Source organism: Pithys albifrons, chromosome 5, assembly GCF_047495875.1.
Source record: "Pithys albifrons albifrons isolate INPA30051 chromosome 5, PitAlb_v1, whole genome shotgun sequence".
Taxonomy (NCBI): Eukaryota; Metazoa; Chordata; class Aves; order Passeriformes; family Thamnophilidae; genus Pithys; species Pithys albifrons.
Window position 1 is genome coordinate 10,532,930 of NC_092462.1, and position 27,886 is coordinate 10,560,815.

General features: G+C 40.5%; 1 protein-coding gene across 1 annotated transcript; it reads right to left on the reverse strand.

Annotated features, from left to right (window-relative positions):
* Positions 1–1,197: 1,197 nt before the first annotated feature.
* PKD2 (polycystin 2, transient receptor potential cation channel) lies at positions 1,198–27,809 on the reverse strand. The gene is made up of 15 exons (XM_071555669.1): positions 27,339–27,809; positions 20,728–20,841; positions 18,254–18,387; positions 17,647–17,897; positions 16,450–16,674; positions 15,665–15,893; positions 13,674–13,844; positions 12,360–12,541; positions 11,106–11,226; positions 8,615–8,713; positions 7,557–7,678; positions 6,607–6,724; positions 6,193–6,356; positions 5,277–5,424; positions 1,198–4,329 (listed from the first exon to the last, which is right to left on the reverse strand). The coding sequence occupies exons 1-15, from the start codon at positions 27,742–27,744 to the stop codon at positions 4,096–4,098; spliced, it is 2,718 nt and encodes a 905-aa protein (XP_071411770.1). The 5' UTR covers positions 27,745–27,809; the 3' UTR covers positions 1,198–4,095.
* Between the last annotated feature and the right edge of the window lie 77 nt (positions 27,810–27,886).

Genomic DNA, 27,886 nt, shown 5'->3' on the forward strand with positions numbered 1-27,886 from the left:
ACAAGTTTGCTGCCTTCAGGCCTGCTCTTTGCCTCCTGGGATGTAATTTCAGTCTCCACGAGTATTCCCTGGAGTAGAAAAAGCAGAAGAGCTGCCAGAATCTCAGATCCAAATAAAACTTTCTTGTGACCCCACTGCTTTAGCATTACTGATGCTTAAGCAGCATGTTTGTAACAGTCTCTTGAAACGAGCTGGAATCAGCCAAATGTGTGTGTTAAGGCACAAGCATGAGGTGACAGACTTTAATAAAGCAACTCCTTTGAATGTCAGTCTGTCACCCAAACAATTGAGCTGTCCCTCCATATTTCCATACCTATTTTACATGATCAGTCCTTAAAACCTGGAAGTCCTTGTTATGCAAGTGACAATTGCTTTGCAGACCTTTTATCATAATGTTAACTTCACACCACCACCCCCGCCTTTTTCTCAGTTTTTCTTCTTGTTTAGATTTACTGGAGTAGAGCATTTGAATAGAAAAGGTATCTAAGTGATGCTTGTGGGACATGGAAGAATTAAGTGGCTCTTATTCCAAACAGGCATCTCAAAATCTCAAACTGTACTTCCTAAATAAATCTTCCAGTCACGAATGCTATAGCATACACACAGTAGTAAATGAAAAAAAAGGTTCCTGCTCCCCCCAAACTGTGACTTTTACAGTGCACTGACTAAGGCTTAAAATACTTACTAAACTCAGTATGTATTAAGCATCCAGTTTTCCTTAACACAGTATACTTTCAAGCTGGCAACACAGCTGTCAAGGAAGAACTATGGGCATGTTAGCCTGGGCTTTCCAAGCACTATTCAAACCTTCCAGATGCTGCAGGATTCCCTGAAACAAGGGGAAAAATAAAGGACAATAGAGAAAAAAAAAAGTTACCTTACACAGCTACTGTGAAGTAACAAAGAGACAGTTACCAGCAGTCAGAGCTGCTACTTGAAATAGCAGAAAGCAGATCTGTGCATTTACAGAAACAGAAATATGAAATATAGTGTTAAAAAACCAAAAAAGTACTGTTTGGGCAAAGAAGAAGTAGGATCAGCCCAGTCCTCTGTGTTCATTTGCACCCTGTATTCCCTTTGTACATTATTTGATAAACTGAGAATAAGGTATGAGATAAAAGTAACACAAATACAAGGTGGGTTTCTTCACATTCCATTCCAAACAAACGAAGTGTAGGGCACAATGTTTGCTTTATAGATTATATAAAATGTTTATTAGGAAGTAAAGTGCTCAGCTTTACAGATCAATAAATTCTTGATCATTGTAGACGGCTTACATAATTAACAGCTTCCTAATAAGATCAGACACTGTATATTACTATGCAAAAACCTTACTGTTGTAATAAGTAACAAATTATATTCTAATCTAAAATTGAAAAGTGATTTCATAAAACACTTGTAACATTTTTCAAGTGACAATGCACTTACTGCAAGGCCCACTGTGAACACACACGGGTACCCCATGAAAACTTATTGCACTTCAAGATGAAGTTTGTTATGAAGTAACGACACGTTACAGAAATATACCTCAACGAATACAGCTATGAATGCAGACATTTTCACAATAAACATATACTACAAATAAAAGATGAACTGAATTTACATTTTGAAAGATATATTTTTACAGGAAATCCATGTAAAACCACACCGATAGGTCTAAGTGTGCTTTCTTTCCCCCCAGGAAGGCCCTGCCTCACCCCCAGATCACTTTGCACACTCCTCAGTCCCTGCTGACACACACCTCTGCATAGTTTACAGGCCACAGGCACAAACATCAACACACTGTACGCCTAATAAGGTCCCAGCTGACTGCTGGACAATTCAAGTTGAGTCATTTGGCCAGAGTAATTGATTTTTAAAAACTATCTTAGCATTTGGACCCTCAACCCTAAAAACCCTACATCAATTACATGTCACACAAATGTAACTGGTCACTGTGCCTCAAAGTTTAAGCTGTAAATTATGTCACATACCAACACACTACACATTTTGGATATGAATGTAAAGATAAGGCGTTGTATATTTTAATTGCTTTGGTATTGTATTTTCTGTTTTCCTTGTGCACCAGCTGGCCATGTGTACAGCCAGTGTTTCTTTTTGGTTTATTTGTTTGTTCGAAGTGCCAGTTCAACACTGAAAAAAGCCTTCCTCAGAAAGGTGTCTAAGGTCCAAAAAACTTTCAATCAAGGCAAGACACCTTAGTCTGAGTGTCCTTGTTTCACACAAATGCCCTTCCTACTGTGCTGTGCACTGTTTCGGCAAATTGATGGGGAATCTTCTGAAAGAACATGAATTTCTTAATTCTTCCTCGTACAGAAAGAAGAAACCACTTCACAAGAACCACAACCTGTCTTCCCACATAATTCTGTTCTCAACACAAAACTCCAGTCTCCACACTGAATTTCCTCCTCTTCCACCTTACATTAATTATGTTTCTGTGCATATGGTGTCTCATAAACTTAAAAAAGGGAAAGGCATGAAGTTTATTTATTTTTAGCAAGATCTCTGGCTATAGGAAAGACATTCTGAGTCACTGCACATCCAGGCACTGCCACTGTAAGAATATATGGAATATGTAAGCTTTGCCTAAGCAGCACTCCCACAAGAATGAGGAGCTAACCCATGGCAACAGCTGCTTTTTAAAACAAAAGGCACCAACGTAATGTAATACCTGCTACCTATACTTTGTTAAATAGGCATTTTTTCCTCTACATACCATACTAATAACTAAGATGAAACCAATTATGTAGCTTCCCATTATCTTTTTCGCAAACACTAAGTCTTTAAATACAAGACAACTGCCATCTTCAGGAAAAAAGCACCATTTACAACCTCCCTCCTAAACCACTACTCCAGGTATGGAAACATGTTGCTAGGCAAAACTCCAAACATTGCCTCAATGCTTTCTCCAGGAAACAAACATAATTTCCATGTTGCATCTCCTTTCAAAAACAAAGCTTCTACGACACAAGAAAGCAGAGGAAATTAAATACTAAAAATCAATGATTATACTACAAACATCTTTCTAAAGAAATCTTGTGTTGCACCTCAGCAGAAAAGCATATGTAGAAATGTACCTAATGATTTTACAAGCAGTTCTGTTAAATGTAAATATAGACTACATAGTTGAGATGTGATTGGAACTTAACATGGCACAAGATCAGATTTTCCCAACTGCCAGCAACTTCTCTGCCCCTTCCCACACCCACGGAGGAGTTATTGTGCTTGTAAATAATATATTTTCTGCAAAGTAGCCAAGAACCTCTGCTACATTTATCCCAGGAACACTTGAATCATGAAAACAAAGCATTAAAAAATGGACACTTTGCAACATAGCTGAAAAACTATTCTATTAATTGAGTATAAGGAGGCAGTTCTCAAATATTACTTCTGAAATGCTAATTATAATGCGTTCAGTTTCTATTACAGAATTTTGTAATTTACAGTTGTACAAACTAAGTGCACTTTATTCTGTTTAAAGAAAAGTAGTAACTACCAAAAAAGAGGAAAAAAATATTTTAAGATAGATAAAATGTTAGTGCACCAAGAACAACTCAAAATCAGGTAGCAACGCAAATTTTTTTTTAAAAGTGCCATTTTCTTTCTTTGAAAACTGTCAGCTGTTATAAGGAATCAGAAAATAAGCTAATGCCACCTTTTTTAATATTTGTTTTTAAAATAATTTAAAAATTATATTTTCAAGGGAAAGCAGAAGACTCATAGCCTTTCATTTTAGTGTGCTGGCCACAGCACACTCTTTTTTCCGATGCTCGCTGCCCTCATGGAGGAGTTCCCCGTAATACATGTATGGAATCAAATTTCTAGCCTGGTAGATTTTGTCACACTTGATATCCATTTTGATTCCTGGGGTTTTGTTTCCAGGGCTGAGAGTCTCACTGCTGGTAACCCAAACATGACACATGGCTTACACAGGTCTGAAAGTGACTCATGAAGAGGATATTTACTTTTGCCCACCAGTGAAAAGTTGTCCTTAGTAGTCTGATCAGAATGTTCACCTCATGCTGGGAAACAGTGAAGTGTATTTGCTGGCTAAATACTGACCTGAAACTTTTGGAGTCACCTACAAAGCTGATCCTACACATGGATGTTATTCCCTCCATTTCCTCCTCCCCCCTCAATACCATCTGACTGGGAAGAGGATGGGCGAGAGTTCCTCGAACGAGCCTGGCCATTCAGTCCCAGTGGTGTTCCCAGCCGATGGCTCATTTGGGATGCGGTATCATCTGATTCCCAGCGCTCCAGCTCCTCCCGCACAAGTCGCTCCATTTGTTCCCTATGGATTTCATTGTCACGACCCTGTCTTTCATCCTGAACACAATAAAAGACACAAGCTGGAAGTGCAGCTTCCAAACGGTAGTCTGAGCAAAACCCTATGAGAAATTCTTACACCATTTAAGTACTTCCACAGACCAGTGGAGAAACACAGCTACCACATTAAATTGTTTTATTTCCACTGATGTAATGCCCAGGTCGTCACCTTCACTTAAGAAAGCCCAATTTGTATTGCAGTTTTTATATTTAAATCCATCTCCAGCAACGTAAAACATACTGAGAAGCCCCACCTCAAGAACAAGTAACAGCCAGGACCATCATATCCATGACAGGGAAGCAAGTCTGACCTACATAATCCACCAAGACAGTCCTCCTGGTAACTCCCACCGCCCAACACCCTGATGGTGTTTTTGCCACCATCAGGATGCTGACAGATTTTAGCATTCAGAGAAATGTGTTTCCCCCAATGGCCATTTCCAAAGGGCCCTCAAGAAAGAGAAGGTGACAGGGGAAGCAAGAGAAGTCAAGTAAACCTGTTGACAGAAGTGACTCTTGCTTCCCTCTGCCACACACAATCCCAGAAAGAGCATGGGAGAAGAGCAGGCTGGGCCTGCTGGGCTAGATCCCCCACCTCTAACAGGCTAGTCCATAAAAACCACTGTACTAATTCAAATAGACACCAAGGGATGAATGAGCTGCTTTAGCAACTGTTGAACACTGCTGTGCAGATCATGGGGTTAAATGGTGACACAGGTCAGCTATGAGACAGGTTGTCATATCTGAACCCTGGGTCATGGCTCCAAAATTTAACGTTTTAAATTTCATGTTTTGCTAACACATAATTGGAATCACTTGGTTGCCAAATCACTCTCCTTTAACAACACTCCTTCAATCCTCCCTCCCCAGCCAAGCAGAAGGAAGAAGTGCCAACAGCAAGAAAGTCATGCAGGTTGTGACCAGACAAGAGAGAGGGGGTTTCTTACCTCTGTCACTCCATCTAATAGTCTTCCCAACACATCTCTCCTCTTTAGCTTGGCTCTCTCCATTGCCTCGAGCTTCACAATAACGGCGTCGATCTTGGAAACAATACTGCCAATGGAATGCTCCATGCGATCGACACGTCTCATGAGTCTGTGGGTGACAAGTGGGAGCTTCAGTGACTCTGACATTGCCCGGTCAGCATCGTTCCAGCATGTCAACACACAGAGCAGATGACAATGAGACACCATTTTTATTCAAGCACACATCTGAATTTCCACAAATGAGTCCTACTGTCCAGGAGGGACAAGGTACACCAGAGCAAGGAGATGGAACAGGGGTAAAGCAGATGGAATAAAAGTACTTTTTCACTGCTTTTAAGGCATCATCATCAAAATTTGTTGGTTTCAGTTACACAATTCTTTATTCAGCTAGTGTCACTGTAAATTATTAATATGGAGTTCTATCATTTTAGACAAAATACCCTCACAGATAACTTAATAGAAACCACAGTTGAAGTTCTCACTGAACCTAAAATAACCTCAAAGTTTTACTACTTAAGAAAATCAGAAAAGTCTTCTGGCATTATTGTAACATGATAATTTTTTCAGTCTTTTCAATGACCAAGTTTTAAGGACATGGAGGGTTTTGCTGTGTTTTATTGATTTGTTTATTCTAATTTTTCAGTTTCTAACTGATTCCCAGGAGGCTCTCTAGAGCACCTGCAGTTCGGATATTATTTGAAAGCTACTAATAGGAGCAACTTCTGCACCATAAAAACATAGTACTTGCTTTAATTAATAATTTGATTAATACTCAGAGTTACAGGAAAGAATACTATATAATAGAAAGAAGAAAACCCACAAGGAAAAAAACCAAAATGCATCATGTGGATTTGTCCCCCTCAGAAGGATAACTTACACTTGGAACTCCTCATAGGAAACCCCACTGGAGCTACTGCCTCTCCTCCTGGAGCTGTGCCCGCTGTCTTCATCCTCATCCTCCTCGGAGTCATCCAAGCTCCGGGAGAAGCTGCGGCTGCTCAGAGGACGAGGCAAAGAGCTCCTATCCAAGTCCAGATCCTCCTTTATGAAAACACAAGCCACAGAGGGAGATGTAAAAACTTTCACCTACACATGGGGGATGGTGGTAGCAAGGTCAAAGACCTCCTGCCCTCCACCAGCTCCCTGAGCCTTTTTACAGTGCTGCTCAGACAGCCAGGGATGACAGCAAATGGGAAGGGCAACAAGAGGATTCTTCTGAGGCAGCAAACCTGCACAGGGAGCAGACTGACAGACAGTGCTGGTGGCATAGTACACATAATGTTGAGCTCACCCTCTCTTTCTCCAGGTCATCTCTCATCTGCTGATGTTCATGCTCTGTCAATTCCTGGTCCCCATCCTGGTCATATTTGGTAAATATTGCTTCAATCTCTGCATCCGTATGCCCCTTCCTGAAAAGACAGTAAAAGCAGTTCCCTTACTTCCCATTTTTTCAGATGCTGAAAGAACCTTGTGTATTGGACAACACTTCACTTCAGACAGATCTGCATCTCCAAAACAAAGGCAAAACTGATCCCAGCATTGCCTATAAATTCACAACACTGAAAAAACCCTCTCAGTCTTCACCTTTCATTAGTTTATAGCACCCATCTCCCCTACACTCTACCCTGCTCCTTCACAACTGTCCCTTCCACACCTCCTTGATTTGTTCCTTTTCCTTGAACTCCTGCCTGTTCACAAACTCCTTCAGTGGTCTGACAGAAGCATTACCATTTCCTCAAAGGCCTTAGATCTCTGCTTCCTCAGAGCCTTTTCCCCCACAACACAGAAGCTCAAGGATGTTGGGTCCCAGAGCTCCAAATCCTTTCTAGTGTAGGATGCTGCCCCAGTGCAGCAACACCAGTGACAATGCAGACTGTAGGGGCCAGTCCTCAGCAGACCTCCTTAGAACATCTCTTACATCTCAAGCTGACCATTCTTTTCCTACTTCTCCCTTCCACAGTTCCATGTCACAGTTTGAATTTTCCTTTGTCCAATGACTGCAGACCCATATGCAAAGATTGTTCACTTGTGCATGTCTGTTTGTTTACATAAAACTCTACCAGACATAGGAAAAGCACGTTTTGTTATCCATAACCAAAAGAAAAATATTCTGCTATGTGTCGTCTTTCACATTAGTGTAGTCTTGCCACATCCCAGAAGCTGGAGAAAAATCACACGAAAAATTTAACGTCACACATCTCTGGGGATAATCTTCAAGACAAGAAGTTACAACTCCCTTACCCTTTCAAATCTTGCCGGAGTTCATCAAAATTTAGTTTTCCTCCACCTTGTCTCAGACTTTCTGAAATGTCATCAACAGCAGTTTTCTTCAGTTTAAGTTTGATCATGGCTTTGTTGTAGCCCTAAAAAATGAAATGTTGTGGTTTTTCATGAAATGTTAAGATTTGATTTCTAATAACTTCTTTGATTACAAAAATTGGACACTATCATTCAGTGTGTTCCAAAAGTCCTGCAAGAATCTGTCTTTTCCTCCAGTTTACTCATCTTCTATTTCAGCACTTAAATACCTTTGCAGTTAGAGGTAAGGCTTTCATCATTCACTTTGCACTGCAGGTCAGTAGGAATGGAGTATCTTGCCTTGGTAAGACACCTTTAGCAGCTACTGACAGTTTTAAATAATGCTGACACACCAGGTACAAATTTCCGCAGGCATTTTGCTTACCTCTCATTCTCCAATTGTGGGAATGACTTTTAAAAGAGCTCTCATCAAAAAAAGATAGCACTTTATATCTTTCTCTGGTCTGTTAAATAGAGTTTAAAACATGGACACTCGTAGAGTTACTGGTCATGCTGAGTATGTGTTTAGATGTTTCTGACCATGGTACAGCACCACATCCATGCCAGAGCACACTCACGTGTACGTGTCTTTTCTCAACTAGGATTCAGGTAAGGCTCTTAACTTTGTATTCAACATCCTTACTGGTAGCTAATTCTGGGACCTCCCAATGCCTGAAATGAAGTAAATCTGAATTCTGTGACTGTACCAAATACCAGTTTAGCTTCCTGAGTTCAATATTTCTCTATGTACCCAGACAGACAAATCCTGTGTTATATTCGGTAGGCAGATCATTCAAAGCTAAGTCTCGGATGACTAAAATACATTGTGATGGAAAGTTTTCATTCCTTTAATTTGCACTCAGTTCAGATTCATTTATTTTAGCAGATGTGTATCTTCATCAGCTGCTGCCTGCTTTACTTTGCATGGTTTATATAGTGTTTTATGAAATAAGTTCAGGTGTGAGAAATAAGATGTCAAACAAACAAAAAGTTACTTTTACCTTTCTGATAAGGTCAGACAGTTCCATTTCTGCCTTCTGTTGTGCCATATCTGACTTGACTTCAGAGTATGTATCATTGATAATGGCCAAAAACATGTTCTGTTCATAAGAGAAATCAAAAAAGCACAATTAGAAATTTCAAGCAGTCTGAGCCCTACTGCTCCTATGACCCATACATGCATTTTTTATATATGTGCAGATTTATACATGAATATTTTTTAAAGGGCCAGGAGAAATTGGTGGGCTGTTTAAAAAACACTAACATCAAGAGCTTGATATTAAAATAAGATGTGCTCCAGTATAATCACTTCTAATCAACACTACTTGTACTAACACAACTAAGGAATTACTGTCCACAGAGGGTTCACACCTACACTTAACAGAGGCAGTAAACCATGACTGTTTAATGTTATATAGATGTTTGGCCTTTTACCTACAAGGCCAAACTTACACAGGTAACAACTGTGAATCTATCCAGGCAACAGAGCTAGCAACAAAAATGCCCGAAGAAGCAAGTTACCTATTCATCTTGTAATAAACAGCACAAACAAAATGCTCTTCTCTAGTTACAGGTCTGCTTGAATTTCAGACAAAAGGTAAGCCCAAAAAAAGCTTAAAATCAGACACTTGGCATGTATAGCAACTCTGAAAAGAGCTTGGTTACTTGTTCAGAGCAAAGAGAAAATATTGGTCTCACTACCCCTGTACCAAGCATACAACTTACTTGAGCCATGCTGTCATTACTGAAAGGTTCCTGATGTACATGGAGTAAGTATGACTAAATTGCAAGTTGGACATTCATATTCAAGAAGAATAACTAAACTTACTGGCACATTCAATGTGCCACTCATGAAGAAAACTATGTTAACCTCTGTTTGTTTCCTTGTGGACTCAAAAAACATCCTTTAGAACAATCTTCCAGTACTGTATTCTTTATGCATTCTTGCCCAACACCAGAGAAGTAAGAGGTAACTTGACTACTATTTTGCTATCAGCTGCCCAACATTAAGAGCTGATGCTCTCTACTCATCTTCCCCAACTTTATTTCCAGGTCTCAGACTGGTCTCCAGGGTTTACATCAACATATATCTCCAGCCAAATGAGAGGCTGTACAGATATTAATAAGCATACAAATTATAGGGAGTATTTTAGATAACTTGCTGTGACTCCACAGTCTGTTTTTTTCTGTTGCCCCTTAGAAAAAAATAATTCTTTTCCTTGCTGGTCACTATACTCTCTTCCTCTGGAATTTGTGAGACACTACAAAGTGAATACAAAACGTGTTTCATTTGCTTCTTTGGCCAGAGTGACCCATATGTTATTTTCCCATTTTCCCACTGGTCCATCTCAGTGAACACTTAAGATTCTCTGCTTCCTCTCTAGTGAACATCCAAGACGAAGTCCTTTCCCACAAATAAAATCCAAATCCAAATGTTATTCCTCTTCATCTCAAATAATAACAATAAAAAGCTGCATTAACTACAAGGGTCATCAAATAACTCGAAAAGTTATGATACAAGAATGCTGTACAGGTCAGTAAAATCCTGCTCTAATGCTTGCAATCTTATCAAATCACTGAAAGTTGCACAATTTGGGGAATGATCTAAAGATTTCTTACTCAGATCTAACAGCTTCTGTCTGGTGATATCATCAGAAACAAAATTAGTATATATTCTTGTTAGTACCAAACTAACTGAAAAGTACATCCAGGTAGAAGATACCAGGGCTCTTCACTTGTATTGACATAAAAAAAATTAATTTACTTGGCCTTCTAGGTTTCTAAAAGAGAGGTCTCCTCCCTTCATTTTATTATGTAAATTATCAGTGAGACTGTAATATAGATTCAACACTAGTATTAACAGAGTATACAAAAGGTACTCACTCAAAATACGCTCACTGATTTATTTGTCAGTAATGTCTACATGCTGCCTCTCAGTTAAGCTGAGCTTTTTATAATCCTGTTAGTCTACAGGTAATCTGCCTTGGGAAGGGGAGAAAGACATAGCCTGACTGCCCTGGAGCAGTAAAAGAAGATAAAAGAGAGGCAAACCTGGCTATCTGAAAGCTGGTGCACTGCTGATGAGCCGGGCTTTTCCAGCAGACAAGCTGTTGTACACACAGCCAGCCACACATTGGAGTACTTTATGAACCAAGAGCCTGTACAGCTAATTTTCAACAAAAGACATAGCTTGCTGTGTATGCCAACCAGGCACTATTCAGATTTAAGAAATAAAATTCTTCATAATAATAAATAAACATTTAAAAACCATTGTGGAGCACTACATGGGAATGACAACAAACATACAATGCAAATCTATTTTAAATGAAGAAAAAAAATGCAAGAGTGTGTGACCAGCCATGTCACAGTCAGGCGCCTGCGTGGGTCACACACTCACTGTTACCAGAAGAAGCCCCAAGCAGCAGTGGGAATCAAAGAACAAGTGATGCAAAAATAGCCACTGCCCACCCCATGCAAACAAAGTGTACATACCAAAAGAATGAAGAACATAAAGAACACAAATGTAGTGAAATAAATTGGTCCCAAAATTCGATTAGCTTCTTCAACCTCTGTGAAGTTGAAGTCTCCCAAAATGATGCGGAACTGAGTAAATCTTAAAAAAACAAAACACATCCAGGAGTTGAAGAAAACATGAGAACACTTTAGGAGCCGTGTTAGGATTCTCAAAGTATTTTTTTCTAACAGTCTGACTGAGGGGCTGCAAAGAGGCCTGTACTTTATCAGGCACTGCAATAAACAATTCATCAAGCCCATCTCTAGGGATAACCAAACTCGCAGTCAGATGCCCCACACACAGAACAAAAACAGGGTGGTTACTTCTGCCTTTCAGCTGCTTGTGAGCAAGAGGAAGCAGAGCAAACTAGTGAGTACCAATGAGCCTTGAGACCCACTCCCATCTCTCTTGCATATATACAACTCCAATTCTCTCCCTCTGAAGCTGTCTGGACAGTTCCAAGGCTAGAAGAAGCTTGGCACTTCACAGCACCATAAGCGTATTTCAGTTTCCTCCACTCCTCTACATGGTTGTCTAAGATAGAGTCCGTTTGAGTCAACCAAGTATGAACACCATCAGGAACACAGCCTTACTATCATAGAACCATATAATCGATTGGGTTGGAAAAGACCTCCGAGATCATCAAGTCCAACCCTTGATCCAACTCCAGTCCTTTATCAGATCATGGCACTCAGTGCCACATCCAATCTCAGTTTAAAAACCTCCAGGGAAGGTGAATCCACCACCTCTCTGGGCAGCCCATTCCAATGCCTGATTACTCTCTCTGGAAAGAATTTTTTTCTGAGATCCAACTTAAATTTCCCCTGGCAGAGCTTGAGCCCGTGCCCCCTTGTCCTATTGCTGAGTGCCTGGGAGAAGAGACCAACCCCCACCTGGCTAGAACTTCCCATCAGGTAGTTATACCTGTATCCAACTTTCCAGGAAGCATCTAACTGTGAACATGGAATCATTGCTTTGTCTTGGAATGGGACCAGCTGTAAAAACCTTGTCATTTCCACCAAATAAACCCCGCCATTTTTGGCTCACTGATCTGACTATGGCATATTTTTAATCTTACAGCAAAAACACTTTTTGAGCTAAAAATTATAACAGTGATATGCTTGCAGCTCATCTATTTAGATGGACATCATAGGATTCACCTCTGATAAGGCCACCAGATCCATTTACCAATGTACTGAGAACTCCTTGGCACTTTTTATACCTGTACTTACATGCAGTCTTGGAAAGTACTGAAGTCATCAATTTGAGTGCCGAAGACAAGATAGGCCAACTGAGCATAGGCTAAGAAAATAATAAAAAACATAATAGCAAAGCCAATGACATCTTTGACGCAGCGAGACATGGTAGTGGATAACTGACTCATTGTTCTGTTGAAGTTAACAAATTTGAAAAGCTGTTAAAAGAAAAAAGAAAAGAAAAAACCTGTAAAGGTAAGGAAGACAATTTCTCAACAAAATTGCTCTTCAAACTCCTACACAAGATTTCTTACTGCATGTGACTGGAGACAAAGTCAGTTAATTTACATTTAGAAATTTATCACCTTTTAAAAACACTGAGGTTTGAAAGGTAAAAATAATTCTTAGAGAAGGCAAACTTCTTGTTTGGGTGTGGGGTTTCGTTTGGTTTTTTTTTCACTTCTCTATTTGGCACCCTGGCTTCAGACCAGCAGCACTGAAACACTTCCAAAAGCCTATTTACCCATCTTTATGTTCAATGAAGATGTTAGGTCTGAAGTAGTAAAATGCAACAAAAGGAGGTCTCACAGCAGACTTTGCTCTGAGCAGGTGGCTGGACTAGAGACTTCCCAAGGTCCTCTCCAAACTGTGTTACTCTGTTACTCTGCAGTTTACCACTACCTCTTACAACGAGCCACTTTATTTCTTAAACCATAATGCAAAAATTAGATGCAACTTTGTCCTATTAAACAGTAAGGGACTAGCCTACTGGCTTGGTGAACTTAAGTATCAGAGTTTAAATTCACTTATCACTGATCTTACATTTCCCCTCTTAGTTTATTCATTAAATGTTCCTCTGCAAGTTCATATACACAGAGGGCAGAAAATGAGTATGGGCATGAAAAGAAGCATCACTGGAAAGAAGAAATTATGTTTTACTAAAGCAATATACATATCAAGTTTTCAGATTAATTGAATTAGCCTTACCAACTCTTCTTATGATTCAGAAGTTTGTAATAAATAAAATGGGCACAGTTAAACCAGGCTAGGACAAGCAGTACCTGGTAAGAATTACTGACTTAGCAATTGAGGAATAACAAAAACATTTCTTGTGCCTGCTGACAAAACACTAGCACTGACTATATCTTCTGGATTTAAACAAGAGCTGACTAAACCCATGGCAAATGACAACCTTGCTTTCCAACTGCAATAAGTTACCCCTGTGTTCTGACTTTCTTCCATGACCAATTTTGGGAGAAATATGATTAAACCTCAAATAATGTAACAAGTGAAACTCAGAATACTGCTTACATTATAACATTAGAGTAAGGATGTATGTCTTGGAGTTACCTTAATCCAGACAAAAAACACAGTCACTGCAGTAATGTTGTTGAACTGCATTTGCCAATACGCCAAAGGTTCAAAATTGGGGAATGAGTTCTGATCTTCTAGCAGTTTCTTCAGGAGCATGTCAACAGTTGATGTCCTGTAGATGCTAATTCCTATAGCTACCACAGAGAGCTGAGAAGAATCATACACATTTACAAAAGGTGATGAGGATTTTAAACCAACTTGTTTTAGCCACATGTCAGATAAGACATGAGGAACTTCACGTTATTTCTAGCACTCCCATAAAGTAGTAAAAGCAACCAATACTTTGAGTATTGTTGGAGTAAAAGCAAACAATACTATTTTCAAGATGCTATGACCACAAAGATAAAGTTTCAAACAAGAAAGTAACATCTAGAGGTTGCAGAGCCTAGGGAAAAAAAAAATTGAAAAATCACTGATACAAACTTCTCACAGTCCTTCAGATCACAACCCCTCTGATCACAAATCCCACAAGTGCTTAGGGCCAGGCAGCTGGAGGGGCCAGGTTTCACTCAGGAGTAATTTAACAGCCCAGTAGCTGCTGTTTGACATGGGATCCAATCTACAATTTCTGGACGTATCAGGAAACGCATTTCCCAAGAAAACCATTATAGTCCTGGACTACAGACAAACAGTCTGGGTGTAAGAAGATTTGGAAGTCATTTGCTTGCCAGAGTTGAAGGACAAGCTGAGAGTGACACCTGGCAGGCTCAGAAAAGTGAAGCTGTCACAGAAGAAAATACAAGAAAGGAAACATGACAATTCAAAAAGACAAATGTGAAGAAGAGTAAAGAACAGAGACAGCAGTAGCCAAAAAGGCACTACAGTTTCTCCAGAGTACAGAATGCCCAGTATTGCCCAGAACAAGCAAGAGCAGAGAAACTGCAGTTCTCCCATACAGATAAGGTTCTTGCTTTGACCGCTGCAGATGTGTTGTTAATCAGTGTAAGTGAACATTTCACCATGTATATACAATCATAAATACATAATCCTAAATTTAAACAATGTCCTCAGGCAAGGGATAAATGTAGAATTTTGACCCTTTGTGTGAACAGAATTTTACACTCACACTTGAACACTCTTCACTGCCAACAGCAAAGCATCTGATTCCTGCCCCCACTATTAGGCATAACAAACAGCACACACTGCATGTAAACATCCTTCTAAATGATCTTGCATTTACAAAGCACTGTGATGCAAGTACCATTTCTCTGGATTACAGATACTAACTTCAAGACTTGCAACTTTTGACTCATTCAAGCCTGAAGACATAAAACGAGTGTGGGACTGGAACTATTTCAGCACTTCTGGCTTTGTATACTTTTGGTAAGAACAGCTTGATATGGGTCCAGAGAGAACTACATTATGTAGCTTTAAATGCAAAGCTCAGATTTTCTGCTACACCAGGATTACTGACATGCAACACTGTCCACTTAACCAAGAAAACAGCCCTGACAGCTGCTAGCACTGTACAAATTCCAGACACTTCTTCAAACTTGGTATTAGCTGGTGAGTATTTAATACCACAACAAATCTCTTTGTGGTTCTTTGCAAAACACATTCAAATCCCAGTCCCATTCCTCAAAATGCAAATCACTACTTTAAAGCAGCTGATTTTCTTACTTGAAAGCCAGCGCATTAGTCTGCAACAGATATGCAGAACAGAGGGCAAGTTTGTTACCTCTGATAATGGCTAGTGGGAAAAAAGCAGGATGGACAAATATTCTTAACTTTGCACCAGGAGGCAAAGGTTGAAACCACTGAAGACAGAACAATCAAATTCGCAAAACACACCAGTACTACAACACAGACAAAAATTGTCTTATTCAGACTGAACAGCATAATAGTCTCTAAGTATCCTTCCTAATGATGATCTTATCCCTTAAACCCACAACAGGAACATTGAGTCACCAACATCTTCCACAAAGTGCATTTTTGAAAGCAAGTTTAGCCTTATAAAGGTTACTTACCACAATGATAAGGATATCAAGGCAATTCCAAAGACTCCTGAAGTAGCACAGTCTATGAATGTGAATTTCTAAGATCTCTTCCACCATATAATAAAGAACAAAAAGACAAAATGCCATTTCACAGGCTGCCAGGAAAAAATCAAAAGTGGAGATGTAATGAATAAGCCTCACTGGCTGAAACTGCCAAGATGTAACAAGGCCCCCAGTTGCTGGAAACTCCACTAACAACCTGCATTTAAAAAAAGACAAAAAATCCCACTTAAATTTACACACCATTGATAAAAAGTACTACTAAAAGAAACTTGGTTTTATTTACATAACTATTTAATTAATGGAAACAAGCCTACATATGATTCAGAAAAGACACCACACAAAAGGTGTAAACATGACCACATTGAATTCTGATTAAAACCCAAAGCTTTTTAGGAACAGTGAGAAAACAGAGACAGAAAGATTTGTTTTCATCTGGATCTGTTTCATGCTGTCTAAACTAAAGACTGATGCTGTATATCCATGCATTTACTTGAATAAGGCAACTCACTAGACAAGTTGCCTACAAACTGCACCAAATGGCTGTGCCATCAGGAAAGCCAGGGCTGCCTCCAGATGGTGAGTGCACGGTGTGGAGCCTCACTTCTGTGAAAGGCAGGCATGCCACTGCAGTTGTCTGTCTCCTTTATACAAAACATACACTTACCTATGTCCTAAAACAAAGCAATCACAAGAAAAGTCCAAGTCTACAACCTACACTGTGCAACTGAACACTGTCATGGTTCTGTTCATACCTGACGACGCAGAACAGGTTGATGTTTGCATTGTACACAGAGAAATCAATGAAAGCTGCTCTGGTCCCTCTGTCCAGCCACAGGTTCTTCTTCAGGCTAGCAATCTGCAAAGCTGTCACTTCTCTGGTCCTTGACAGGTCTTGGTAATAACCAGCCCCACTGTATGTGGCAATCAAACCCCAGTGGCTGCTCCCATTCAAATCCTTCTCATTGGTATATGTCCAACTAGTTTAGAAGTGAAACAGAGCACATTGGTCTTTCCACTTTCAACTTACAATTAACAAAACAGACACCAACAAAACCTGATCAAAACCCTATCATCAGTCACTTAAGTTGCTTCCATTTAAAAGGTGCTTGTACAAGGATTTCATGTACCCTGGGAGAAGGAAGTTACAAAGTTCCTTTGACTAATGCAATAAAACTAAGATAGAAAGATGGGTCACAAGTACATTAATTATGAAAAGAGAACACATCAACTCACACAGAATTTCTGTCCTTGGGGAAAGAAAGAAAATTAACATCTACATAGTTATGTTCCACCTCCAAAACGTTTTACAGTTCAACTCACATACTGTCCTCCAAGAGGGGCAATGTTCTGACCATTTCTGGGCAGAAAAGACAACTTGGTTAAACGCACTGCAGCAGCACAACCTGTGACACCAGAGCAGGTGAGGTCTGCAGTGCTGTGCTAGAGTGCAGTGTGTCTCCCAGGCACAGGAGCTACTGGTGGCACAGGGACAGCACCTGAACTCAATGGGATCAGAAGCACAATCCTCTCCAAGTCTCTAAGGTTTCTCCAAAAGCATAACTGGCAGCTGCTCTGGATTTACCTGGCTTTACAGACAGAACATAAGGCTCAAGCTCTGCCAGGGGAATTGAAGTTGGATATCAGAAAAAAATTCTTTACAGAGAGAGGAATCAAGCATTGGAATGGCCTGGCCAGAGAGGTGGTGAATTCACCATCCCTGGAGTTTTTTAAACTGAGATTGGAAGTGGCACTGAGTGCCATGATCTGGTAAACGGATTGGAGTTGGACCAAGGGTTGGACTTGATGATCTCGGAGGTCTTTTCCAACCTAATCGTTCTATGATTCTATGACTCTAAATGCAAAGTTGCCTCTGCCAAGTGACTTAATTCAGCATAAGCTAGGTCAGGAAAAAAAGAAAACAAGTATCAGACTACAGGAATACTACGTACGCTGTTCCATTCCGAAGTCCAAAAGGAGCAGTATCCTCATTAGCTACAGAGTAGACATCATAGCAGTCTTTGATTTCATCCTTTAAATCTTCAGGTATTGAGCATGAACCATTTCTGACTTTCAGCTGCCGAATGCGAGGCACCCCAAGGAGCAGGTTCTCATAATAAATGAAGCTTTTGTTTTCTGCCATGGTTTTGTTGTTGTACCACATCTCCCAGTAAAGCCCATCCAGCAAAGGGCCTTCTGTGAACTGGAGAGGATAACAGAACTTTAGTTGGCATGTTGCCAGCACTGTTTTTATAGATCTTCATTCCATGGAGGTGTTACAATTGCAGTTGATTATTTCACTGACATAAGGCCTTACTGATACTTGTCCTCCAAAGACATTCCACAACCCCACCCTACCCTGCCCCACCAGCATGACCTGGGTTCTAAACTGTCACATATTAAAGACCTACTTTGTTCCATAGCTTTGACATTGTGCACATAGATCTTCATGCACAAACCCTACCACATCAGAAAATAAGATCCTGCAAGTTAAATTTACAGGCCATGGCAGGACAAGCAAACCACAGCAAGAGATACAAAAACTTGGTTTTAGATTACCTTCCAGAAGTCATCCATTGTGGACAAAGTTTTGAAATCAGTTCTCTCTGTTTTTGATAGAGGTGTTTCCAGGAAGAGCTGCGACATAACCCTTGTGTAATAGTACATACTGGAACTCACTGTCCCATAAGTCACTGCAAAAGATTTGGAGAGATAAAGAAAGGAGGCAAAGAGAAAAGAAGAGAAGAAAAAAGAAGAGAAGAAAAAACGTACTTTGTTTTGTTTTGAATACATGAGGTTGTATTTGTATAGGTGTTGTACTGGAACTTTTAAGCTTCAAAACAAAGCAAAATCCACACCAAGCAGAATTTATCTGTCATTGAATATACTAAAAGCAGTGAAGATAGATTGGTCAAGCAATTTAAAATACTCTGTTCTTCCCACATTGTATTCTATTATTAATGCTTCTACAAAAGCTAACCTCAAGCAAACTAAAGGCATGATTTAGCAGCTACTGCCTTTTTAGGTGACTTATGCTGGCATGGAGAACCCGTGTGGATGGCACAAAGACCTCAGGAGAACTATGCCCTGCTTGAGCAGTTAATGACAGTCAATCAGGATATTGCAGGCCCTTGGGAATGACATTAGCAGCTTAAGGGCAAGCAATGAACCCTCACCCCAGACGTGCAGTCCTTTTAAGAGAAACTCCCCACAGAAAATAAATGACCTTGTGTTACTACTTTTCCTCCCACTGGGCCAAGCATTTGAATGAGGACCACAGAGCACAAATTACAAAATTATGTACAAAGCCAAGATGGCTTGAGAGAACAGTCTCTGGTGTGGATATGGTTACTGCCTATAAATACTTACAACCAAATTCAGAGGAGTCTGAAAGATTAGGTCTAAAATGAATAATCACTGTCAGTTTTGACAATTGTATAAAATTCATAAATTTTATGAAATGTTATCTTTAGCAACCACAGAATAAGAACCACTTTTAATAGACTTCTGCTGTGGCCCATGGAATGCATGACATGACAGTGCAATACCTGGACTGTCTCTAAGTATGTACTCTCAAAAAAACAAGAGAACTAGAAACGCCCACAGCACTGAGCCTGCACTGAAGAGCTCTCTCTTAGGGCATGCCAAGTCACAGACCACACTGCCCTACAGTTATTGCTCACGTGTCAAATAAAAAGGATAGTACTTCAAAAATACTAATGAGTTAAGCAATATCTCCAGATACTTAACACACTACGCTTTTCCTTTAATCTGATACCAAAAAGTCTTTTCCTGTGGCAAAACAAATTGTTAACAGCCTGTTAAAAGTCAAACTTGTCCACTGAAACCAATTTCACTTTCATACAGGTCCCTCCCTGCTGCACCTCTCTTGGTGGTACAGCTTGTCAGCCACAAGCAGTCTTACACTACTTTGTTCATAAATCTATACTATGCATTCTTAACAGAGTCAGGAAGGAAAAAACCCCATGATATTTAGTATATAAACAAGTTTGCAGTACAACACCAAAACAGCAATGGTATAAAGCTTGGGAATTTTAGTAATTCTACATTCAGTCAAGGCAGAATTGCTCTCAACCTACCCATGTAGTTTTATATCTGCTTTTCCACTCCAAGATCCCGTCTCACAAAAAAGAAAATCATTGCCTTGTTGTATTACAATCAATTATAAACAACAACTTAAGTGTTACTGACATTTCAGCTATGTAGAGCAGAACTGGCCACAATGAAGACTGAAGACCTGAAACCTATCAGCTTTCCAAAGATACACTAACTCAAGGCATACAGATTTTGTTGTTGTTCTCCCTAGTGACCAAATAAAGTATCTATTTCCTAACTACAAATTAAGTTCTTTCTTGTACTGTAGGTTGAATTTTACTCTGTTACCTTCTAGAATGTTATGATACTTCATATAGTATCAAAGCAACACATAAAATTACTCATTTAAATCACAGAAGTCTCCAGCTGTGATCTATATACACTTGAGCACAGGCTGCAAAGGCATTTAAAACATCCAACATCATGCAAATACAGATTATCAGATATTTCTAAGTTGCTAGCATTATCTCTGCCTTAACAGCTACTATCAAGAAATGTTATTCTTAAAAAGATCTGGACATAAGCTTGGTGATGAAACTCGGTGACTTAATTTAATTATTTGTCCTAGATGACTAATTCCTCCTCTTCATATTTACCAGTTCTGTTCAGTGATTTTAAAATGTGTAACAGAAGCATTACACTGCAATGTGGTACTACAATAAAAACTGCTCTCTAAAAACGAAGAACATTATCATCCTGCTTAAAGATTCCAAACTTGTTAAGGCACAGAAAGTTGTAGTATTTTCAATCTCAAGCTACAATCCATGCAGAGAAACAAGATAAATATTTGATTCCAAGTATTTGCCTTGACACCTGCCCATTAATTCTTCTCCTACATCCAACAACCTTCATTCTGGAATCACAGACAGCAAGCAGATAGCACAGAACTGTATGCACTGGTGCTGAATGGTACTTACAGACACACAAGACCACAAGGAAAATCATGTAAGTAACCAACTCCCGTAAAACACTTTTCAGGTATCGCTCTCTGCTGGTGTTGCTTTCTTCCATGAGTCTTGTCCCCCACAGACCTTAAAAGGAAAACATACACAATGATGTGCACAGATGTCTGATATTTAACACACAAGGGACTTTGTAAGTGACACTGAAAGCTTAACCTATGTCATGTCTGCTGTAGGTTCTTCTACCAATTTTAAACTGATATATGTTTAAGTCAGAACAACTTTGTTCATAGACTGAACAGTGTCTGGGGCAGTATTAGCTATTCATGAGATACCACAATAATTTAGGAAAGGCTCAGCAGAGCTCTAACAGAATCTGTGGGAGATTTGCCAGAAGAGCTGTCACTTGGAACCACATGGCATGAAAAAGGATACAAGGATACAAAGACACACACAGATAGCCATTCTTCAAGAAATGGAACTGCACTGTTTTGGCTTTTGTTTTTTTTTTTTAAATATGAAAAGCATTGTTAGATGAAAGAAAATGCTCATTCATTATTCAACCTTTATGAGTAAACTTAACTAACTTTCCACGTGAAAGGAGGATACATGAATTAAAATGTATTTTGAAAAACACCCAAATCATAACCGTGCTCTGCCCAATAGGCAAGGTATGTCCAACAAAGACACAGCAAGGATCTTGGCGAGCATTGCTACATGGTTTCTTTCCCAGCATAACAAAGAGTTATCAATTAAACATTAGAAGCAGCCTAAATGAACAACTCTCATCTAAGCCGTCAAACTGAGCCAACTGTGTCAGCCAAAGTGTTTCTGCCTGTCACTCATTTCACATCATACTTGACATTCTCAAGAAGACAGTGTAAGAGAAGCTATTGAACTTTGCTGGTCCCTTCCTGAAGGGTAACTGAAAAGTAAAAGGATCTTTTAAATGGAGTCCCTAAAAGAAAGGACTATCTTACAACAAAACACAGTTAGTAACCACCACACTTATCTCCTATGCCTAATACAGAACAGGAAAAAAAGGTGGGAACAGCTGCTGATGCTCAGACCAGAACAGCTACCTTCAAGGAACTTCTCTTCATTTAAGCCTAAATAAAGCAAGGCAATTTGAACTTAGTTTGTGATGAGAGAGAAAGCATACAAAAATAAAATTCTCTCTTCTAGAACCACACTAAACTTCCATCCTTTTTGAGTGTTTTAAACACTCAACCTTTCAAAAATACTTTACATTCTCAGCAGATGGAAATTAAGTAACCTCAAATTCCCTAGGAAAAAATCTTGGATCCATCAAACATACCACAGTAATTTGAAGTCAAATGGAACAGCACAAAGGATAGCCAAAACACATTACAGAGCTGTCAATGAAGGAAGAGTTTTGTTGATCTGCAACCACTGCTGTAAGAGGAAGACAAAGGGCTCATGTGCCTGCTGCAGACCTTTGTTTGCAAACAAAGAGATGGGAATAAGGAAGCTCTTCCCTCCATATGCAAATATGAGGTGTATTCAGAAAAAAATAATGTTGTTTCTAGAAGCCTTTCAGTTACCACATTTTTAAGTTGCGATGTAAACCAGTAAACTTCTCTTGTATAAGCACAACAAGCATTAACAGTTTTAGCACTAAGTTCACATTCCTTAATTATAATTTATAATCTTCACTAGTGTCAGCCTCAAAATAAGAGAGCTTTTTCAAAGCTGCTCTTTAAAGCCAAGTTGGAAAATTTACAGATAAAGACAGCAACTTTATTACATGGAATGCCAAATCCTCCCCATTAGGTCATTCTTGAAGACATAAACACAAAACCAAGAACACTTACAGAGTAACTAATAATAAAGAACTCAACAAATTCAGCCTCTAACACAGCACTACGTTTCACTAGCAACCCTCATAATAAAGGAAGGAAAACATTACGGAAGAGAGGAAGAAAAGGCTGGAAGAGCCAGTGAGCTAAGTTGGAGAGAAAGCCAAGTCCTGGCTGTCAGCACATTACTCACCAATAAGAAATGTGGTGAGCAGAAGCAGAAAGCTTGCAAACTCAAACTCGGTCATATTAGACTATGGTTAGAAGTCAAGTCAGCAAAGAACAGAAAGTTACTTGTGAAGACAAAAAGCCAACCAAACAACACCACAGACCATATAATGATCTTTATGTTAAACAAACTCTGAATTTGCCCATCAGCCAACCTGAAGCTTTCATTAGCTGTAGCAATTTTTACACTATACATATATACATTAATTCCCTTTTTGCCTTACTAGATACTGATTTAGATGCATCAAGAACAGCAGAGGTAAGCAGTGCTGGATTTAAACTGACATCTGCTGCAGGCATCAAAAACATTTTGTTTCCTTATATAAATTTGCTATTCATCAACTTTTTGACAGAATGTAATTAATTTATTCAACAAAGCGCAACTAACAATCTCTTGTACTCATTCTGTATGTAGCTCAAATAGCTTACCTGAAGAGTAAATAAACTCAGAAGAGTTGTCAAAAAGTAATGATTAAAAAAAGATGAAATTTCATCTTAAAATAGTTTGTTAGATACACAGGAAATTAAAATCTTTCTGCTTACCCATATATATATAATGTGTTATATAAATATGCATACGTATATGTAACATATATAATGCACACATGCAATATATATAATGCATGTGTACTTACATATACACATATGCCTATATAATCATAAAGCCAAGTTTATAAGGTACAGAAGCATATCAAATAATTCAGATTTATGTAAAAGTCAGAAGTTCTGAAAGAACTCAGGCCAAGATACATATCACTAACTAACCTGACTGCACAGAAATTCTGGGGAAGGAATGAGGCTGAAGGAACAAGAAGGGACCCTCAGACAAAGATGCTTTGTTTGAAAACAACAACAAAGCAGTTTCACAATCCTTAGTTCACATGTCCTAGTAATTCTGCAATAGTTAAACTAAGTGAAAATGTCATGATGCATTCTTCATGAAAGTAACAATTAGTGACGGGGATGGATATTTGATATCTTCATTTAACAATAACTAAGAAAACCTTTCAAGAAATGCCCAACATACTCAGTACTGATGCGCATGAGGACATGATAGCACCAGGTGAGCCAGTACAGGCCAGCTTAGATTACCTTTCCAGCCCAGCTCTGGTAAGAGACCTTGGTTTTACCCATCAAAACTCTTTGACAACTTTCAGCCCCTCCTCTCCTCTTAGCATCTGTGATGTTTGCTGAAGACATCTGCAAAACTAGAGGGACTAAAGCCACTTCACAGAGACTTTTGTTAGAATCTGAAAAGAATTCACAAAGAGAGGAACGTAAAATACTGCTGGTCTGAAGTAGCTGACTTTTTATTCACTTAGTAACTCCTGTTATGGTTTCCCCAACAGTTACAATTACCAAAATCCCATTACCTTAAATACTCTCTGCATTTTTCTTACTGACAGCAAGCAAAGTATGAACTGACATTGAATATTCTTCAGTAATGAAGATTATGTTTAGCTATGGTAACAATATCACTTGTGATGTCTGAAGGATTAATCCCTCTTGTTGAGTTCTGTCTAGTGAGATGGAATTTCACTGGAGAGTCCTCTTTCCAATATAAAAATCTCAGCTATCCTTCAAGTGCCCTGTAATAATGTCAGGCTTGAAATCAGCCCTTTCACTGTATAGTGCAGCAATCGCATTTTCAGAAAAGTTACTGCACCCGCAGTACCTCCACAGCACCAAAGTCACACCCAGACATCTACTGTGCCCATGTGGCAAATTCTCATGAAAGAACCAGAAAAGCACCTGTCTACTTGAGTAACTTCAGCTATGGTTGCCTACAGAGGCAGGTCAGAAATCAACAGAAACTGTGGGTAATAACCACTCCAGGATAAATCCACTCCAAACATTCCTAGAACGGGAGTTCAAGTTTTTTCATTTTACAGCCAAAAATAGAATACTACCAGTGCACAATTACTGCCTCAAACAGCAAGAGGCAGCTTGATCCATGGCCATTATAGGAAATATTCTTCTGTCTGTATAACTTTGTCGCCATTCCTCATACAACACACACTTAATTAATTGGCTCACGGCCAGTAGAAAAGAGATTGCTCCAGTCTAAAGGATGCAAAATGTTACCATGTCACAAATGGTCCTCATCTTTCAGCCTGAAGGCAGAAATTAGAAATTCAAGCTACTGACACACACCAGCTTCAGAAGTGGTCATTCTAGCCCAAGATACATTGCTATTAGTTAGCAGGACAGGTAAGGGGTCCATCTATAAGAGCAGGGCCAGAACACCTCTGGCAACATCTGCTTGATAGTGATGCCACTGAAGGCTCAGCTGCACTCATTCTGCCCAGCACAGCATGCAGCTTCACCAATAGCCTGTTGTTGGTTCTGCTGCTTGCTCAGCTGAACAAGATGAATATATATATATACATATATGTGTGTGTGTATCTGCTTAAAAACAAACAAAAACCCCCACCTGCTAAAAACAACATACTAAAAATAAGCATTCTTCCTTCACCCATAAACGCCAAGCTGTAGATGCAGATGAACAGATGATTCAACAAATCATTTCAGCAAGCCTTCATTAGAGCAGTATCTCATGGCATTGAGTCTGTCTGTTTGATGGACTTTCTTTCCATCTGCGAATACTCTGACCTTACACAAGTGACATGTCATTAAGCTCTGCCTTCAGGTTCAAAAGGGCTCAGAAACCAGAACCAAAATCAGTCCTAGTCTGGGTAGTCAGTTTTGAGTATTACTGAACAAATCATGACAGAGAACCAACAGTAGCAACTCATGCCAGGTCATTACCAAGTCAGTCTCACTCACCTCATGTACAAACACTGCTGGTTTTCACCACAGTTACAAACATACAGAGGAGGCTCCTTCTTGGCAACCACCAGTATGAAAGGAGCATCTGAACAGTCTATTTAGATGAGATTTTTTACAAAAGGATTTTATATACATATAAAATTTTATAAAATTTACTTTCTCCAAGTGAAGTAGCCTTTTTCCCGGTCAATTACATATCTCAGACAGACTACACACACCACTGAAGACTCCAAAACACAGTGGTGCCAGTTCACGCATAAAACAATCATTATTAGTATTTTTCCTGGTCATTCTGATCTCTTGCTATGAAGTGACCTGGGACATTGCACATTGTCCCAATAAAATCTCCTAAAAAGAAAACATGCTCTGTTCTGTAATCTCTGCAAGTCTTGCAAGACTTACATCTAAAAACCTGCAATGTTCAAGAGAGATTTGTTTTGGTGCAATACATTCAAAGCCAGAGAAATCATTATAGCAAATGATCTTGGAATGCATGTGACATCAAAGAAAGGGTACAGGACATATAATAGTCTAATTTACAAATTCTTGCTTAAAATCAAGTTTGTTTTGATAGTTCTGCTGATGCTGTGTAAGCCAGTAACAATACTGTCTACCACTCCAGAAAGGCAACATTTTAGAAGACAAAACTTTATTTTCTAAATATAGTTTACTTTTCCTGCAGCTTTATAACCATAAAGATTTTGTCTGACATTTAAATAAATTCTATGTTTAAAATGCTCAGGTTGATGCTGACATTTTAAGCTTCTCTGAAAAGGGGGCAGTTTTCCATGTGTTCCCACAACCTTCAATCCACAGAACTTCCCATCCGCCATTTTCTCTGCTGTGTCAAATCAACACTGTACAAGGCCAGCTCAGTGCAGAGTTAATGGAATGAGCTTAGAACAGCATCCCAAACACTCATTTCATGTGCACCCAGTTATGTTAAACTATGCCCCTGACCCCAGCTGTGCATCAACAGGCAACTCTGGAATATCCAGGGAAGCTCCAAGGCACTGTGCAGTACTGCAGAAAAGCAAAAGTGATTCAAACACCCTTCCAGCGAACCCACTCTAAGCATCCTTTGCCATCCTAACCACCTTCTAGAGGAAAGGTGAAGCTGAGAGGAGGACAAGCATTGTGCTCCAACTCTCCAAAGACGTGGTGTTGGGTCAGAAAGCCAAATATACCCAGAAACTATCCCAGAACAAATTAGGTTGGAAAAGACCTCTGAGATAATCAGGTTCAATCTATGACTGTACACTATGATGTCAACTAGACTATAGCACTAAGTGCCACGTCCAAACTTTCCCTAAACACCTCCAAGGACGATGACTCCACCACCTTCCTGGGCAGCCCATTCCAATGCCTGATCATCCTTTCTGTGAAGAGATTCCTCCTGAGCCCGACCTAAACCTCTGCTGTGCGAGTGTCTTTCGCAAGAAGCAGGCAGGAGCAAGAGCTGGGAGGCAGAGAGGTCTGAGCTCCAGGGCAATGAAAGGAGTGAGGTTCGGGTGCATTTGCGTGTGTTGGGGGGGCATAACCGGGAAGCGGATCAGAAGATGGATGTGCACGAAGAGATGGGGACACAGGGACGGGCAAGGGCAGATGATCAGGCAGGGGAAAGGAAAAGAACACGGGCAGAGGAAAAAGAGGACAAGGAGCAAAAGGGGTGGGTGCACAACAGGCTAAAGGGACTACAAGCAACCCGCACGGGTTCCTCTGAGCGACAGCCTGCAGGAAGAGGGGCCAGGGCGGAGGGGTGCGGGCGGGGCAGCGGCTCTCCCTCACCTCGCAGCCTCCGCGCCAGGCGCTTGGCCCAGGCGGCTCGCCGGGGCGAGGCTCCGTCGGGCGGCCCCGGGGGGCGGCCCGGCCCCTCCGCCCCACCGCGCCCCGCAGGTCCGCGCCGCGCCCGCCGCCCGCCGCCCGCGCCCCCGGCGCCGCTGCCCAGCGACGGCGCGGCCGCGGCAGCGCGGCTGCCCCACTCCACGTCCATCTCCAGCACCGCTCCTCCCGCCGCCGCCGCCGCCGCGCCGTCCTCCTCGGGCTCGAAGCCCGGGTTGTCCCGGCTCCAGGCCTGCCGCGAGCAGGCGGAGCGCGGCGGCGACGGCGGGCAGGAGCCGGCCCGGGCCGCCTCGCCCAGCCGCTCCAGCTCCAGCTGCTCCCGCCCGCGCCGGCAGCCGCTGCCGCCCGCCATCGGCCCCGCCGCCGCCGCCCCTTCCCCGCCCTCCGGCGGAAAGCCCGGGGTACGGAGGGAGATGTAGTCGCCCTGGCGCCCAGCGGGAGCGGCGGTCGGGACCTCCTTCCCGCCCTCCTCCTCCCCCACTCCTCCCACCCTT

Excerpts from the sequence above, each read along its gene's own strand:
- PKD2 (XM_071555669.1), bottom strand. The coding sequence starts at position 27,744 with ATGGCGGGCGGCAGCGGCTGCCGGCGCGGGCGGGAGCAGCTGGAGCTG. Across the intron at positions 8,714-11,105 it reads TTATGTTCTTCATTCTTTTG|AACATGTTTTTGGCCATTAT; the intron begins GTATGTACACTT and ends TCTTATGAACAG. Across the intron at positions 7,679-8,614 it reads TGTCTGACCTTATCAGAAAG|GGCTACAACAAAGCCATGAT; the intron begins GTAAAAGTAACT and ends TTCATTTTTTAG.